The following is a 14,759-nucleotide window of genomic DNA, read 5'->3' as shown; positions in this document are numbered from 1 at the left end:
CGTTAGCTTATTAAATAAAAAAATAAGGAAAAGTCAAAAAATGGATAAAAGTGTCAAAAGTTGGGGGAATAATAATTAAAATGAAGACATAAAGAGCCACATGTTGAGCATCACTGACTTAATAACGGCTTCTATTTGGTGTCGTAGAATAATTTTCTGGTCTGGACACAAAATGCCAGGGATGAATTTTGGTCCCAGTCCACCTCTGAGTTAGTGTGTGTGTTATCAACGGTGGAGAAGCTGTGTAAGTTAGGGAAGCATTAGACTCAATGTCAGCAAGTTTAGAGGCGCATTCCTTGGTTGATTTAATGGGCATTAGGATGAAGAGGAATGTGTTGAAGCTGTATAGGCTTTATCCTGCACTGGTGTTAACTGACTGGGAGGAGCTCGCTGCTTTTCTGACAGCCCAGCCTGATGGATGGCTGACACTTGGATTTATGTGAAGCTGATAAGATAAAGACGAGTGGAGGGAGCCCAATGAAGCAAAAATAAAGGTGCTTATAAAAAAATCATGTTTCAAAAGCATTCCTTAATGAGGAACTAGGCCAGTCAAGAACGCCAGAAACTGGGATTAAAGTTCAGGAAGAATGTGGGAGAAAGTCACAGTCCCCTGGAGAAGAATGGGTGAATAGAAAAGCTGGACTGAAAACAAAAATATATTAGAAGCTTGTCTTTATTATGATTTTATAGTCAGAGAATAGGGAATACAGAAAAGCCTTTTCTTTAGGTCCAATCTATACATCACTCATCAAATGTGCAACGTGAATATTCTGCAGATTAAAACCTTTAAAATATCTTTAAACAAACAATGAAATGAAACAGCTGTAATGACTCGACAGTATAAACTCAAAGCAGTGGAGCAGCATCCATACAGCGATTTTATATATACAGTATATAGTGTGTGTATTTGTGTATTTCAGTCCTGAGACCTTTTAGGCGTACACGTTTCAGCTGTGTGTGTCAGCTCAGACCTACGTTTAGAATGTCAGACTGTGCCACTTCAGGAAACGTTGGACAAAAGTGGATTTCCATCAGAAAACACAGAGCTGACTTTAGTGCTGCACACTAACAAGTTTAAAAATGTTCTTTTAGGAAAGCAATGTCAATATATCAAAAGCCTGATGTGGCTGTGTTTGTTTGTGCCTGTAAGTTGATCATACATGTGTTGATGCCTGATATACAGTAAAGGGAAGGACTTTCACTGTCTCTGCAAGGTAACGGTCTTTGACTAATATGTTTGGGAACCACATGGTTATGATAACTTTATCATACAACAGCCTTGACTCTAGCGCTGAATCCTACATGGAATCATAATATAGTCCCTCATGCTGCCTTTAAAGCGACTGAGGACAATAACCACCATTATTGAAATGCTTTTAAATGCTAGAAATGTCATTTTCTTAAAAAGTGACATTTTTACGAGTTGAAAACAGCTGCACAATATGTGCCACTTTTGGCTTCTTCTCCTGTAAGGGACAGCACGTGTGAGTGAGTTCTGTAGTGAGGCTTGTTTATGGGATGCACTCATCAACCCATCTAACTGTGCTTTTAATGCTGTTCTGAGAAGTAGCAAAAGCGCAGCGACTCCTAAAACAAGTGTATTATTGCAAAATAAGCTATAAAATACAAATTTAGATATATTGATTTAGATAGATTGCCCAGGTCTAGGTAAGATTAGGTAAAAACACTTCTTAAATATCAGAAATCTTACTTCTAACATCACAGAAAGATTCCCAATCCCACAATGCAAAGCGCTATTTGTCAATGAACCGATTGTTTGTGATGGAATCACAAAACAATCTTGTCAAAAACAATCAATTTCAACCTTTGAAATTTGTTTGTGAGTAAATTCTCCCAATTTTCAGAAGAAATACTTTTAATTTACTAATCTACACTGTGTCTTTATCTGTGTTAGGGATCGTCTTCAGCAGCTTTAAAGTACAAATAGAAAAACAAAGCTCTGGTCTTTTTACATTTAAAATTAAATATTTCCTTCATTGGTTTTTGGTCCCCAAAACAAAGCAAAAATACAGAAAATCTAACATACTACTTTTCAATAGATTTGTATAGGTAAACCTTTAGCTGCATGATTAAAACAGGATTCATTTAGGCCCAACTTTTTCTACCAACACCAAAAATAAGACAATTTGGTTCAGATTCAAGACAAAATACGACAAAAAACAGCTCAATAGGAAGACGGACAGAAATATTAATTTTGCTGACCTTTAACAGAGCTATATTAACCTGCTGGTGTATTGTGACCAATGTAGAGTTGAATAGTTTAGCTTAAAACGTAGTACCAGTAGGTAAATTAAATGACATCTGGTGAGCTCTACGTCACGCTCTCCTGCTAAGATCATTAGACTACGTACATACGAATGACATCATCGTGTTGGTCCCTCCAGAGACAGTGAATAAAAGAGTCGACAACGTTCAAAGTTTCACTACATTTTAAATGAAGTGGCAGAAAGTCAGAGTTAAGAGGGAAACGTTAAGCTCTTGGCCAACGCAGTCTTTAAGGGAATAGACGCAGGAATGGAAAGGACGCTGTTGATAGAAAGACAAGAACTCTAAGCAGAATGAAATCAACATTAGTTAAAATGTTTATTGATGATTTTTTTAACCACCAAAATATTCAAGAAAATGAACAAAGTAAGCACTTAAAGCAGTTAAATCCCCTGAATAAGGAAAGCACACCCAATAAGCAGTGATAAGAAGTCGAGCTGATAAGAAATAATTCTTCTTCACACCTCTATAGCTACATTTCAGAGAACAGAGGTCTGTGTAAGTGTTGGTTGAGGTCATCTAGAAATGGCACCACGCACACACCCAAAAGTGAAAATAGGCAAACCACAGGCAGCAATGATGGAGTGTACTCACCTCCACCCATTTGCTTCCTTCCTATTTCTCCAATTCATCTAAATGTAAAAATAATCAAAGTGCAAACACCATTCTGTCATTTTATAAGCATGCATCATGTACAGCTGACATACTGTGTACATGGCTCGTTTACATGTTATAACAATGATCTCATTTTCACTCCTGAAAGTTGTTTTTGACATAAAGCTACGTGACGCACACATCAAGTCAAAGTGCACAAGGTCAAAAGAAAAAGAAATGCAAAAGGACAGAGGCAGGAAATGAGCACCCTGTGAGCGTGGACGTGTAACCTGTGTCCTTCACCCCTTCACCCCCACCCTCACAACCCAAACCTCTGATGCTGATGTTGCACAGCTCTGCTGGCGGGCCCCACACACGCCCAGATGTCACACGGTGAGAGATATGAAACTGTTGTATCTCTGGATGTTCCTCTTCAGGATCTCTGAGCAGGGGCCGAGCACACGCTCGAAACGGGGCCGATCCAGCTTCACACACTTTAGTGGCCCTCGAGCCACTACAGTGGCAGCCCTGGGACGGTTCAGCAGCAGAGCGATCTCACCTGGATGAGGAGAGCAACAGAAAATACAAAAAGTAGAGCTTTGATCCTCAGGAACTGGAACTCCTTTATGAATGATGGTCATTGTGTCACAGCCTGTAGATTATGCTTTCAAGCCCTGCTGAACATACTAATGTACTACTCATACTAAGTTTAACGTCAAAATGAGTATGATTGTACGGAAAGATTGAGTACACAAGAAATACCCAAACGTATACTATATGGGGACATTTCCTAAGTATGCACACTCATATTGAACCGCCCAATGATGCGTTGCATGCGGAACGTAAAATCGTCCTGTGACCGGTTTCTATGGAAGCATACCTGTACCATAATTCAATTTGAAATGAATTAACAGAAATGCTTTGTCATTTTCAGAATAAAGCAGCTTCTATAGGCTTCAAGCTACAAATCGAACATCCCCTTTTCAAAACAAAAGCATCTCCTCTTGTCTTCCATTACTTCTGTAACTCTTTAGTAAATAGGGCTCTTGTTTTGAAATTAATTGGAAGTTTTGTCAGTAGAACAATGATGAGCCTCTTGTCTATATCACATTTGTCAAACTCAAGGCCCCCTGAACATCTAGTCCGGCCCATAGGGAGATTTTGTTTAAAGTAAAAACTACAGAAAAAAACAGGACTTTTTGAAAATGATCACAAGTTGTCGATAAAATACAATGGAGGTTGCAGTACTACATTAATTACAGTAATACTAAATGACAATTATTTCCAAAAACCTAGAAAATTTGAGCAAATTATCCCACACAATTTTGGCAGATTTCATTGCAAGTATCCAGAAAATGTGTTGCAATGTCAAGGAATTCTGACCAATTCCTTAACATTCAGGTGTTTGTTTGAATTTGTGCTTTTTTTTCCTTTGTAAAAACAGTCAATAAAATGTTTTGGTTCAGCCCACTAGAGGTCAAACTGGGTCGTATGTGGCACCCCTGGTTTAGATTACCACTAAATAGGAATGAATGCCATTTTTTTGTCCAAAATGTTTGGCCTAAGAAGACACGATGAAGGTAATCCTATGATTGATAAATGATTCCACTTAGTTCATAGTCCTGGCTGGTGAATCACTGCCGTACAGTAAAATATTTCTCTCACTCTCTTTCTTTCCTGTGGCCTTAACCCCTCACTGTGTAGGCACATTGTCCCTTTAACTTATGGGGAAAATGTACTCACCAAAGTAGTCAGAGGGCCCAAGACGTCCAACCTCAACATACTCCTCATTGTCAGATCTGCGCTGCAGGACAGACGCGATTCCCTGGAGAGCAGAAGGAAGGACCAGAGAGGAAGAGGGAGACAAAACAAGAAGGAAGTGAATAAAACGAGAAGGGTTTCTCTGATTGCAGAAGGAAACGATGGAGGTAGAGATATTAGTATTAGACAGGGGAATGAATATCAGCAGGAGGATTAAGCTGAGGAGAAATTCCTGAGCTTCATAGGAACACAGGTGCACAGGATTTAGTGCGTTCTTCTGCAGGAAGGACACCTGTTGTGTTGTGTGGGAAGTGTGAGAGCACAAACACTAAACATCACACACTCACATTGGAAAACTGATTGGTTCGGCTTTAATTCCTCTGGAGAGCAATAAATACAAACATCTACGCAGCACCAGGGCTGAACTGATTTGTCAGTGTCTCCATCATGTAATCCTCTTCATCTGCAATCATTCATCCAGTTAGTGGAAACCAGTGTATGGTCCAAGAACGACTGGGCTCAACAAACCAAGGCCTTAAATGACCCCCATATGAAACCGACAATAAAGTATGTACCAAAAAAAACAACTCATAGATATCCACATGCTCACACACACAGAGAGGAAGCCAACAGCAGATATTTACAGTTAGCCTCTCTGACCAATCACAGGAACCCTTCCATCTTCTAACCACTATTTGTTGTGTCTGTGACTCATCTAATAAGTATAAGAGGATAAATGGGATTTCCACTCACTGTGGCCACAGATGACCACAGTTTGTTCATTCAAACCGGACAGCTTTAGCACATTTTCTGCAGATGTATTTAAATATTCATCTTTGCAAAGGTTTAGGGTCCACGCAATTAATCACATCATTAGTAAACAACCAACCAAGTACCTACAACTCAGGTATGATAAATATTCAAAACCCAAAACTTTCACTTGCTTTTGCATTGTAATCGTTTTCTAAAAACATTCTGACCTCCACTCATGGTTTTAAGTTTAAAGTAGTAGAAATTTCTTTTCAATCAAAAAAGTCCAAAGTGGCAATTCAGGAAAAAAAGTAATCATCGAGGGGCCTGTACTGCAAAGTTCTTATTCCTCTTATTGCGCTAACTTCCGGGATTTATTCTGAGTGTCCTGTACAACGATGCTGGTTAACTTCTTACCAGGCTAAATCCCTCTGGTAACTTAAACTGAAAACCTAACCTGGTCGGGTTTTGTTAAGCTAGGATATGAGCGCGTATGAGAGCTCCGCCTCCTGACCTGTCAGTTCTCCTGGAAAATGACCTGCCCAAAAAAAGCTGGATCGTTCTGTGGACACGTCATTACACGATCTGATCTGACAACTGACAGGAGAGAGAATATTTATGCATCCATGCAATCCTTTCATGTACCTGATGACGTCCTATAGGAAACAGATTTTGATCTAATGGACTGAACAACATCAGACATCAGTTAGTGCGTGTGTCAGGTGCTTTCAGACCAATAAATTCATTTACTCATTCATGTATTCTGTGGCGATGCTCAAAGCCTTAGTCCTGTAAGTTAATTCAGACTGTACAAAATATAAATATTCTCTACCTCTGTATGTATACAGCATTAGAGCCACAGGCATGGTCTGTGCCTTTTAAAAGTGAAACTGATCAGTGTCCATTTTCTCCAATGAATATTGTATAATCACACTAATTTAAGCATTAAAGCTGAGGTATGTAGAATCGTGAGGCGCTCCATGCTCCCCTCTCCCCTCCTGAATGAAACTTGAGTGCACACGTACACTGTAAAACTCTTTGCAACTGTTTTCTCCATAGAGACTAGTAATAAATGTAGGAACTTTGTCTTGTGTTATTGGAGAGTTTTCTGATGTTTTAGAGACATTACAGCACGTATCACTCACTGCTGTGAGGACAGTAAGAGGCTCAGAGTCGCAGCTGCTGCTCAAACACAAGCAGCCGATCTCAGCTGATCAGAGCAGACACACTTCGTCCACACTGCGGATGAACTGGGTCTGTTCTTTCCACCGTAGATCATTTTTAATAAGCTATTTTTTCCGTCTGTTCTCACTATCTATCTCTGACTTGGGGCGGACTGTGCTGACTGAAAACGGATCACTTGCAGTTCGCTGCACACACGGACTCTGCAGACAGCGTTCCTCTTGAACACGTCTGTGCCTGTATTCTGTTGCTTCTCCACCTCGGTCTTCTTTTTTCATCTTGCTTTGCCATGTAACCGCTGTGCCAAAAGCCACATTAGAGACTTCAGCTGGAATACAAGCCATGAGACTGTCCCTATCCTCAGATTTCAGAACGCGCATCGACTTTTGACCAGCAGCTCGAGCAGCCAATAGTAATGCTTAAAACAGCTCATTGGATCGCCCTGTTGGTAGAAAGATCTCTGATTGGCTGAAGTCCAGTGTCACGCTCCTGTATTTCTAAAGCTCATTTACAGCCAGGAGAAGGAGAAGAGATTCACTGTCCACTCAGAACACTTTGGATTACAAAATATAATACGATACAATAAGATAGTTATGGATTTTTGACCAAAAAAAACCAAAAGAAACGTACATACCCCAGCCTTAACAGCCATCAGGTCCTGCATCACTTACTTCCTGCTTTTTCTGCAGCAACAGTGTTGTTTTTGGTCTGAATTATTGATTTTAATTTGTCATATTTTTAAAGAATTTTTCCTCAATTGCGACGTAAGTCTGCCCGGTTTTCCTCTGGGTTTGTGATTGGTCTGATGCTGCAATCTCCACCCCTGTCACAGTAGGCTGAAATCACCTGGGTTAAGCTTCGAAGTTCAGGCCTGTGATGTTATGGGATACAGACGGCAATGAAGAGTTGAAACAAGTTGTGTAAAAATGTTGGGAATACCGTTTGTGTCAATTGGGAAATCCATGTTAGAATTACTTCCTGGTCAAACACGTACCTGTTGATGCATTGCAGTTAGCTGCGAACTGTGGCTAATCTTTTCCTTACAAAATGTTACCTTAATGAAACTTGAAAGGGATGAGTGTGTTTGTTATACAGTATGTAGCAATCTTCAAGATTTACTTTCTGCCAAATATAGGACAAGGTAAATATGACACTGATGTCTTCACTATTTGAATATGTACTGTAAACAACTGGGACATGACTCAGGGTTTGCAGCATGACCTGCATGTTTTAGTCCTTTCTCTCCAGTACACCTTAGTGCACTGAGTTTTTATAAAAGATGTATGATGACAAAATTATTACAGTGAAATGTAGAAGCAGGGAGACATTGTTATCTATGTTTTTGCAGATTTTTGGGGGGATTACTCCAACTGTTGGACTAAATTTGTTTATTGAGTATGGAGAAAGTAGGACAGACAATAAAAGGGGAATTTTCTTAATACTTTTCATTAACTCTCATTTTGTTGTTTGAGTGACAGCGAAAGTGAACTTTTAGACATGACATGGGGTTGAGGTGACCTTTATCTTTGTCTGACTGACAACTTTTGGACGGGCTTTCTCATGAAAACCTGAATTTGCAGCGAATCCAAAAATACTCCCGTTTTGAGAATATATTGAATGTCTGCAAAATTACACTGAAGCTAAATTAAAACAAAGGCCTACGCAGACATGGGAGGTCACTGTAACCACCAGCCAGAAAACACAAAACAGTATTTGGTGTGCAGATACTGCCCTGAATAAAAATTGAAAGTACAGCACTGCGTCTATCCGGCATGGATACACAGAGAAGCAAAAGGAATGAGGTCAATGCAGCACAGAGATTCCTGCATTTGCGACCAATGGATTCCCCTAATTTAGACATCTTTAGACATATAGACATCTTGCATGGACCACCCCAGTAGTGAGATTCTGCTACACTGATAACTACTTTATAAACACACACAGTGAGCAGAAAACTGAGAATCTGATTCTAATGTAAAAGTAATTTTTTAAAATATAGTGACGGGGGAAGTGGCAGAGATGCATCATTAATCTCTTATTGAGAAACTCTGTAAACATTCAATATATTCACAAAATGCCAACACTGAATGCCCATCCACACCTATTTTTATGCAGGCAGACAAGTGGACCACACACACACAGAGCCCAGTGTGTCAGTTCACTGTGACATGTCCAAATGTAGCATCTTGCATGTTGGAAATGACAGCCATTGGAACAACATTCCCAGAGATGGAAAGACAGGCAGAGATGGGGAAAGGTGATATCCTGAGTAGCCTGTTCATGAGGCCACCCAGCACCAGCCATGCCTGCACCTTCTCATTCAAACACACACACACACACACACATACACAGTTCACTAACTCAACATACCAGAGTTTGGCGTCGCTCCATGCAGCAGCCTGAAAGCTGCTCCTCAGTCATACGAATTCTAAACAATGGTTTAGCACTAAAACATTCATGGGATTTTATTTTCAGTTCTAGCTTGTGACCAGGCCATTTTCAATCATAGAAAATCAATGACAGCGTTAAGTAGTGTTATGGTTAGCCTAGTGTAATTACTAATTAGCTTAATTGCATCTCAAAGAGGATGGATTCCAAACCAAAATCTATAGAATATGTTTGACAATAAACAGAGGAAGATCCTTCAGTGTGACTCATTGGAGGTGTTAAGCTTGAGTTGGTAAAAAAGACTGATTGAGGTCAAGAGACAAATGACAGTCCAGGAGGCATTCTCCCTTTGGCCCAGTACACATTAGGATAGACTCCAGCATCTATGGATGGATGGATGGATGGATGTGTTTTAGTCAGTTTTCTTAAGAGAGAAAAAAATAAATAAATAAACATCATCCATCTATCCATGATTTTCATGCAGGCCACATTAAAACAATTTTATATGAGAAACTTTTATGAGATATTAATTTATTTTCTGTTTCTTTCTTTCTTTCTTTCAACTCAATCTGCTCATTGGACATGACTTGAACCTGTGGTAATACTTAATATTAAGGTGCTTGTAATAAGGCATCAGTCAGGGTTGGGGTCAATTATAATTACATTCATGGCGTAATTATAATTTTTAAAAATCTGTCGTGATCATAATTAAATTGTAATGGAGTTTAGATAATTGACTTTTTAAATGTAATTCCCATGAAAATTCTATCAAAATTGTCAATTAAAATTTAATGCAAAACTGGGGAACCATGTTACAGTTCTAGTTCTACACATATGTAGTTAACAATTATTAAAATATGTTTCATATAAAAAATTCTCACATTTTACCATTTACAATAAATTAAAATGGAGGGCCATACTGACACAAAAGAGGCTGAGACGCTCACACCAAAATTATTAAAACCTATATTTTCATTGATTAGGAAGCCTAACAAGGTCACCAATAGATAGGAAAGAAATTAGATGATAGATATTTGTTTTTAGTGTATTTTACAGCTGATTTAGGACCCGTTATTATAAGAGATGCTAACAGAAAGCTAACACAAGAGGAAGGTTAACTTTTGAACGTAAATGTAATAGATTTTCTGAGGATAAAAAATAAATGTAATTTAATTGTGATTGGAGAAATGCTGGTCGCTGTAATTGTAATTGAACATGGGTAATTGAAAACATAATTATAACTGAAAAATGTAATTGACCCCAACCCTGGCAGCAGTACCGGTAATTAATCTCTCTCTTGATAAGGCCTTATTAAATTCTAATTAAATTTAATAAGGCTATATACGTGTTAAGAAATAGCTTCAATAATATTTTTATTATTGTTATCAACACTGAAGCTGCTTGCAATAAGCAGTAAATATGTGTTAGTGATCTGCTTAAAAATGCCTTATTGAATGATTAACAACATTAATAATGCTATATAAGCTTCATATTAATACTATTATTTATTTATATTTATTAATGCTATTTAAGGACTTATAAGATTTAACTATTGATCAATATTAATGGGATGTTTATTGACATTAGAAATAATCGGTTATGATTCTAATATTTCCTATAAAAAAGGGGGAGTGTTTTCCTTCCACTGTCGCTAAATGCTTGTTCATGTTGATCTTGGGTTCTCTCTTTCTTTATTTCTTTCTATGGACTTTATATTTTGTTAAGGACACTGAGATGACTTTGTTGTAATTTGCGCTATATAAATAAAGTTGAGTTGAGTTCAGTTAATGCCTTATAAAGGCTAATAAATGCTTTTCTTATGCACTCATTGATAATTGCTCTGCAGCTACTGGATCAAAAGAGGGAACAGTTCTTTACAAGGATTAATAAAAGTCATTATCATGCACATATTAATAGTTAACTTAACAATGCTGTGGGCAAAGCATCTCATTAAGATTTAAGTGTAACAAGTAATAAATCATTCATAAATGATAGGTTGTGGAAAAACACAGTTATTTAAAGGTGACTCTTAAGAACACACTGAAAGAACTGTTTTTTTACCATTCGTAACAATAAATATATGTAGATAAATAAATATATAAATTATAAACTTTAATAGCACTACTAATGTTAATAGAATTTAATAAGACCTTATTAAGAGATGAATTACTGCTTAGTAAGGCTTATTAAAAGCACCTTAATTTAAAGCTTTCTATACTTTGAAATGGGAAAACAACAGTTCAGTTGTGTGAGTCGTCTTCTCAGTGCTTTACAATCTAATGCAAGGATCAAGCACGTCAATACAGTAAAGAATGACGACTGTTTAGTTTGACATTATGCCAAAAACACAGTTGAGTTATTATCAGAAATATTGCAATCCATCATGAAGATGTTGAACAATAAAGACTTTTAATAATAATAATAAACTGCAAGATTGAACACGAAATTGAGAAGAAAAAAGAAGCAGGCTGCGTGTCAGCTGTGTTGAGCTGCAAGCTGTAAAAGGAGGGAAGGCTTTAGATGCAGGTAAGAGTAATGCTCTATTTACGGTACTGGAGCTTGTATGTGCTTTTTTGTATCACGGGAGGATCAAGTAAACATGTTGCTTTTCATTCAAACTACATTTTCACAGCAGGCAAATAAGTTGATGGTCCCCAAACAATTCTTTTCTCTTTTCTTTTTTCGGTCATCAACCTCTTTAGTAATATGTAATTAATGTCTGTGGGAGTTGCTTTGACTGGTCCACCAAAACCACAGAAACAACAAGAAAAGAAAAGGTAAAGAAAGAACAGACAGAACAAGACTAATGGTGGACATGAAGATTAAGAGGCAACATTATACAGAGGAAGACTGTGAGATAAAAGAGGGACAAGTGAAGGATGCAGTGGAAGAGAAACAAGCAACCAAGCCAGGGTCCCATTACACTTTTACACTTATAACTTGTAGTCCCTGCCCTCACTGACTCATCCTACTGTCTGTCTGTCTTTTTTTTTGTAAGTCTCTCTCTTCTCCCTCCCTGGAGGCTGGGTCTCCTGACCCTGTGTGAAAGTCAGCAACATGAATTCCTCCACAGTCCAGCCTGCTCTGGGAAAGTCCAGCATCATGAGTGGTGGGGAGGAAAAGCACTGAAAAGGGATGAAAAGCGAGGGTGTGGGGAGGAAAAAGCAACATCTCGAGTCGTTGAAGGGGATAAAACGAAACAAATGAAATGAAATTTGCAGCACTGCAAAATGCATTTTACTTCCACCAAGCCCAAAGCGCAGAGCGGAAGGTTATGTTTTACCCTGCGTTTATCTGTCTGTCTGTTAGCAAGACAACTTGAAAGGTTATGAATGGATTTGGATGAAATTTTCAAGAACAGGTGATTACATTTTGGGAGTGTTCTGGATTAAAAATGATGCTATAAAAGCATGGATGAGTTGTGTATCCCATAAATCTGACAGAGAAATCCATCTTAGCCATATCTTATTATATTAAAGTACAAATAAAACCTGGCATTGACTTAATGTGCAAAACTGTTGGAAATGTGCATGTTGCAAATGCAAAAAAGAAAGAAAAAAAAAAAGACAAGGACTGAATAAATGAAACCTTGATATATATTAAGGACTGATATATCATGTCTATCCCATGTGCAAGCTATCAAAACCCACTGTGGTGAGTTCACACCAAACAAGTTCAGCACACAAAATAGTTTGGAATAATTTTTCGAGAACTAACTTGGAAGTAGAAGCAAAATCCTAGACCTAACCCTGCAGGGCCCATGTTCAAGTATGGAGTTAATTAAATGTGTGTTGTGGTGACAGGCAGGAGGCCCTTCATGAAGTGATGCTAGGGGCCCTTATTCCATGAAGCCTGCAGTGTCTGGTGGGGGAGGAGATGGTGGAGCAGCACTGGTTAATCTGTCTGCTGGTAGCAATGAACTGGGATCAATTTTGATGTCAGCATAAAGCCCACCATCGTCTGCATATGATGACACGTGCATGGACTATAGCACCCAATTGATGACACAGACGGGTTCTCAAGTATCACACATCAACACGGTGAGCTTCGAATGAAAGTGATGGTGATGACAAGTTACCCCACACACACACACACACACACACACACACACACACACACACACACACACACACACACACACACACACGCACAGTGTGTACTGGACAATAGAATTCGTATTATTTTACCTCTGTTATAATAAAGAAGTCATCCCCAGGCTCTCCCTGCACCACAATCTTCTCTCCATCCTCAAACTGAACAGGTTCCAGAGCATCAGCCACAGTCAAGCGCTCCCACTTATCCAAAGACTCTGTATACAAAAACACACACAAACAACATGGTGATATTTATACATACAAATTCTCTTTCGGTACTTTGTTTAAAGATTTGAAGGAGCCTAAAGTGGATCACAATGACCATATCATGAGAGAAACAAATAATAAAAAGCAAACATTAAAATCCAACCCTAGACAAAGACACCGGTTTTAGAAATAGTACAGTGATTACATAAAAAACAGGTGCTTGTAAAGATGCCTGTTTCTTCTAGGATCAATCACCATCTTGCATTTTGCCCAGAAATTCAAGTGGCCTCTTTTTTTTTTTTTTTATGAATACCCAGTTTGGCTGCTTGTATTCATAATGGAAAATCAGGGGTTAAACTGACAAATCTTGATCAGCCCTCAATGTTTGCTTGAATAAGTAAATCAATATTATCTACAAATTTCTACCCCCTGACGTTGAAATTTTTCTCCCCTACGAAGCGATGGCGCCCCTACGTTCAGTTTTCAGCAACGTAGGGGGGATTTTCTCTTGTTTTTTTTCCTTTTTTAGTCGGTATTCGGTATCGTTGTCATAATTGTTGCACACTTAGACACAAAAGCACGGGTTGTTTTAACTCTCTTTTTAAACTGAATAACCCAGAAACACATACATCAACCGCACCGTCTATTTAATACAGGCAATCTGCTTGGATGCTCCCGTCTTCACCTGAGGACCCCTGCAGCCACTTAGCTGCCCCCGATGCTGCCTGCGTGCACCGTCTAATATAAACAGTGTAGCTTCAACCAGACGTGGCGCACATGAAGCTGCTTGTCATGTTTACAACTCACAAAGGATCATGCTACATGTACGCGCACGGAAGTGGACACCGTTGAGTTGAAACGTGTTCGGGCTTAAAGAGACATGGGCTTCATTCTGGTCTCTCGGGCCAGGTTTTCTTTTTCAGCCCGATTAAAGCTCTACTGTGTGCGTGTGTGAATCCTCTGCGAGTGTTTGTGCACGCACGCATTGCATCCGTGCGTGTGCCTGCATGCGTGTCCTCCACGTGGGTGTCTGTGTGTTCCAATATTACTGCTGGTCCCACATAATACCTCATTTAAATTTGAAAAGCACGTCTTGGAATCGGTCTTTTGAATAAAATGTTATTTATTGTCTCTACAGTTTTTATGAGTATTTATTAGTGGAGGACCTACACCAAGCATGAGTAACTCTAACTACATTCATCATGACCAATTCAACAAATAACTTTTAGCTTTTAAGTAAGCTGGAACAAAGATAAAACACAATTAAAAAAAAACTTCAGCTTTACTTCACTAAATTTGGCCCTCAGAGAGTTATAAATTTTAAGATTTTCAGCGCTCTTGGCGCTCGCTCGCACGCCACACAATCCCCCTATGCTGTGAAAAATTCCTGGTGAGAACCCTGATTATGTATTTTTTTCCTACAGCTTAGTAAATCTGAGCCTTATTTAGTAAAGTTTGCATGCCTAAAATTCAGCGCAAACTTGACAGCAAACACAT

At 38.7% G+C, this 14,759-nt stretch overlaps 1 protein-coding gene across 1 annotated transcript in view; it reads right to left on the bottom strand.

Annotated features, from left to right (window-relative positions):
- Positions 1–689: 689 nt before the first annotated feature.
- The window catches only part of prkar1b (protein kinase, cAMP-dependent, regulatory, type I, beta), a 62,839-nt gene continuing 48,769 nt past the window's right edge, over positions 690–14,759 (bottom strand). The window contains exons 9-11 of the mRNA XM_028456101.1: positions 13,149–13,270; positions 4,624–4,705; positions 690–3,439 (exon numbers count right to left, since the gene is read on the bottom strand). Coding sequence (XP_028311902.1) covers positions 3,267–3,439; positions 4,624–4,705; positions 13,149–13,270 — 377 coding nt within the window. The 3' untranslated portion in view covers positions 690–3,266. The remainder of the gene's footprint in view (positions 3,440–4,623; positions 4,706–13,148; positions 13,271–14,759) is intronic.

The sequence above is a fragment of the Gouania willdenowi genome, chromosome 8 (genome assembly GCF_900634775.1).
Source record: "Gouania willdenowi chromosome 8, fGouWil2.1, whole genome shotgun sequence".
NCBI lineage: Eukaryota > Metazoa > Chordata > Actinopteri > Blenniiformes > Gobiesocidae > Gouania > Gouania willdenowi.
The sequence above is the reverse complement of the archived record's forward strand: the minus strand, read 5'-3'. Positions and strand labels throughout refer to the sequence as shown.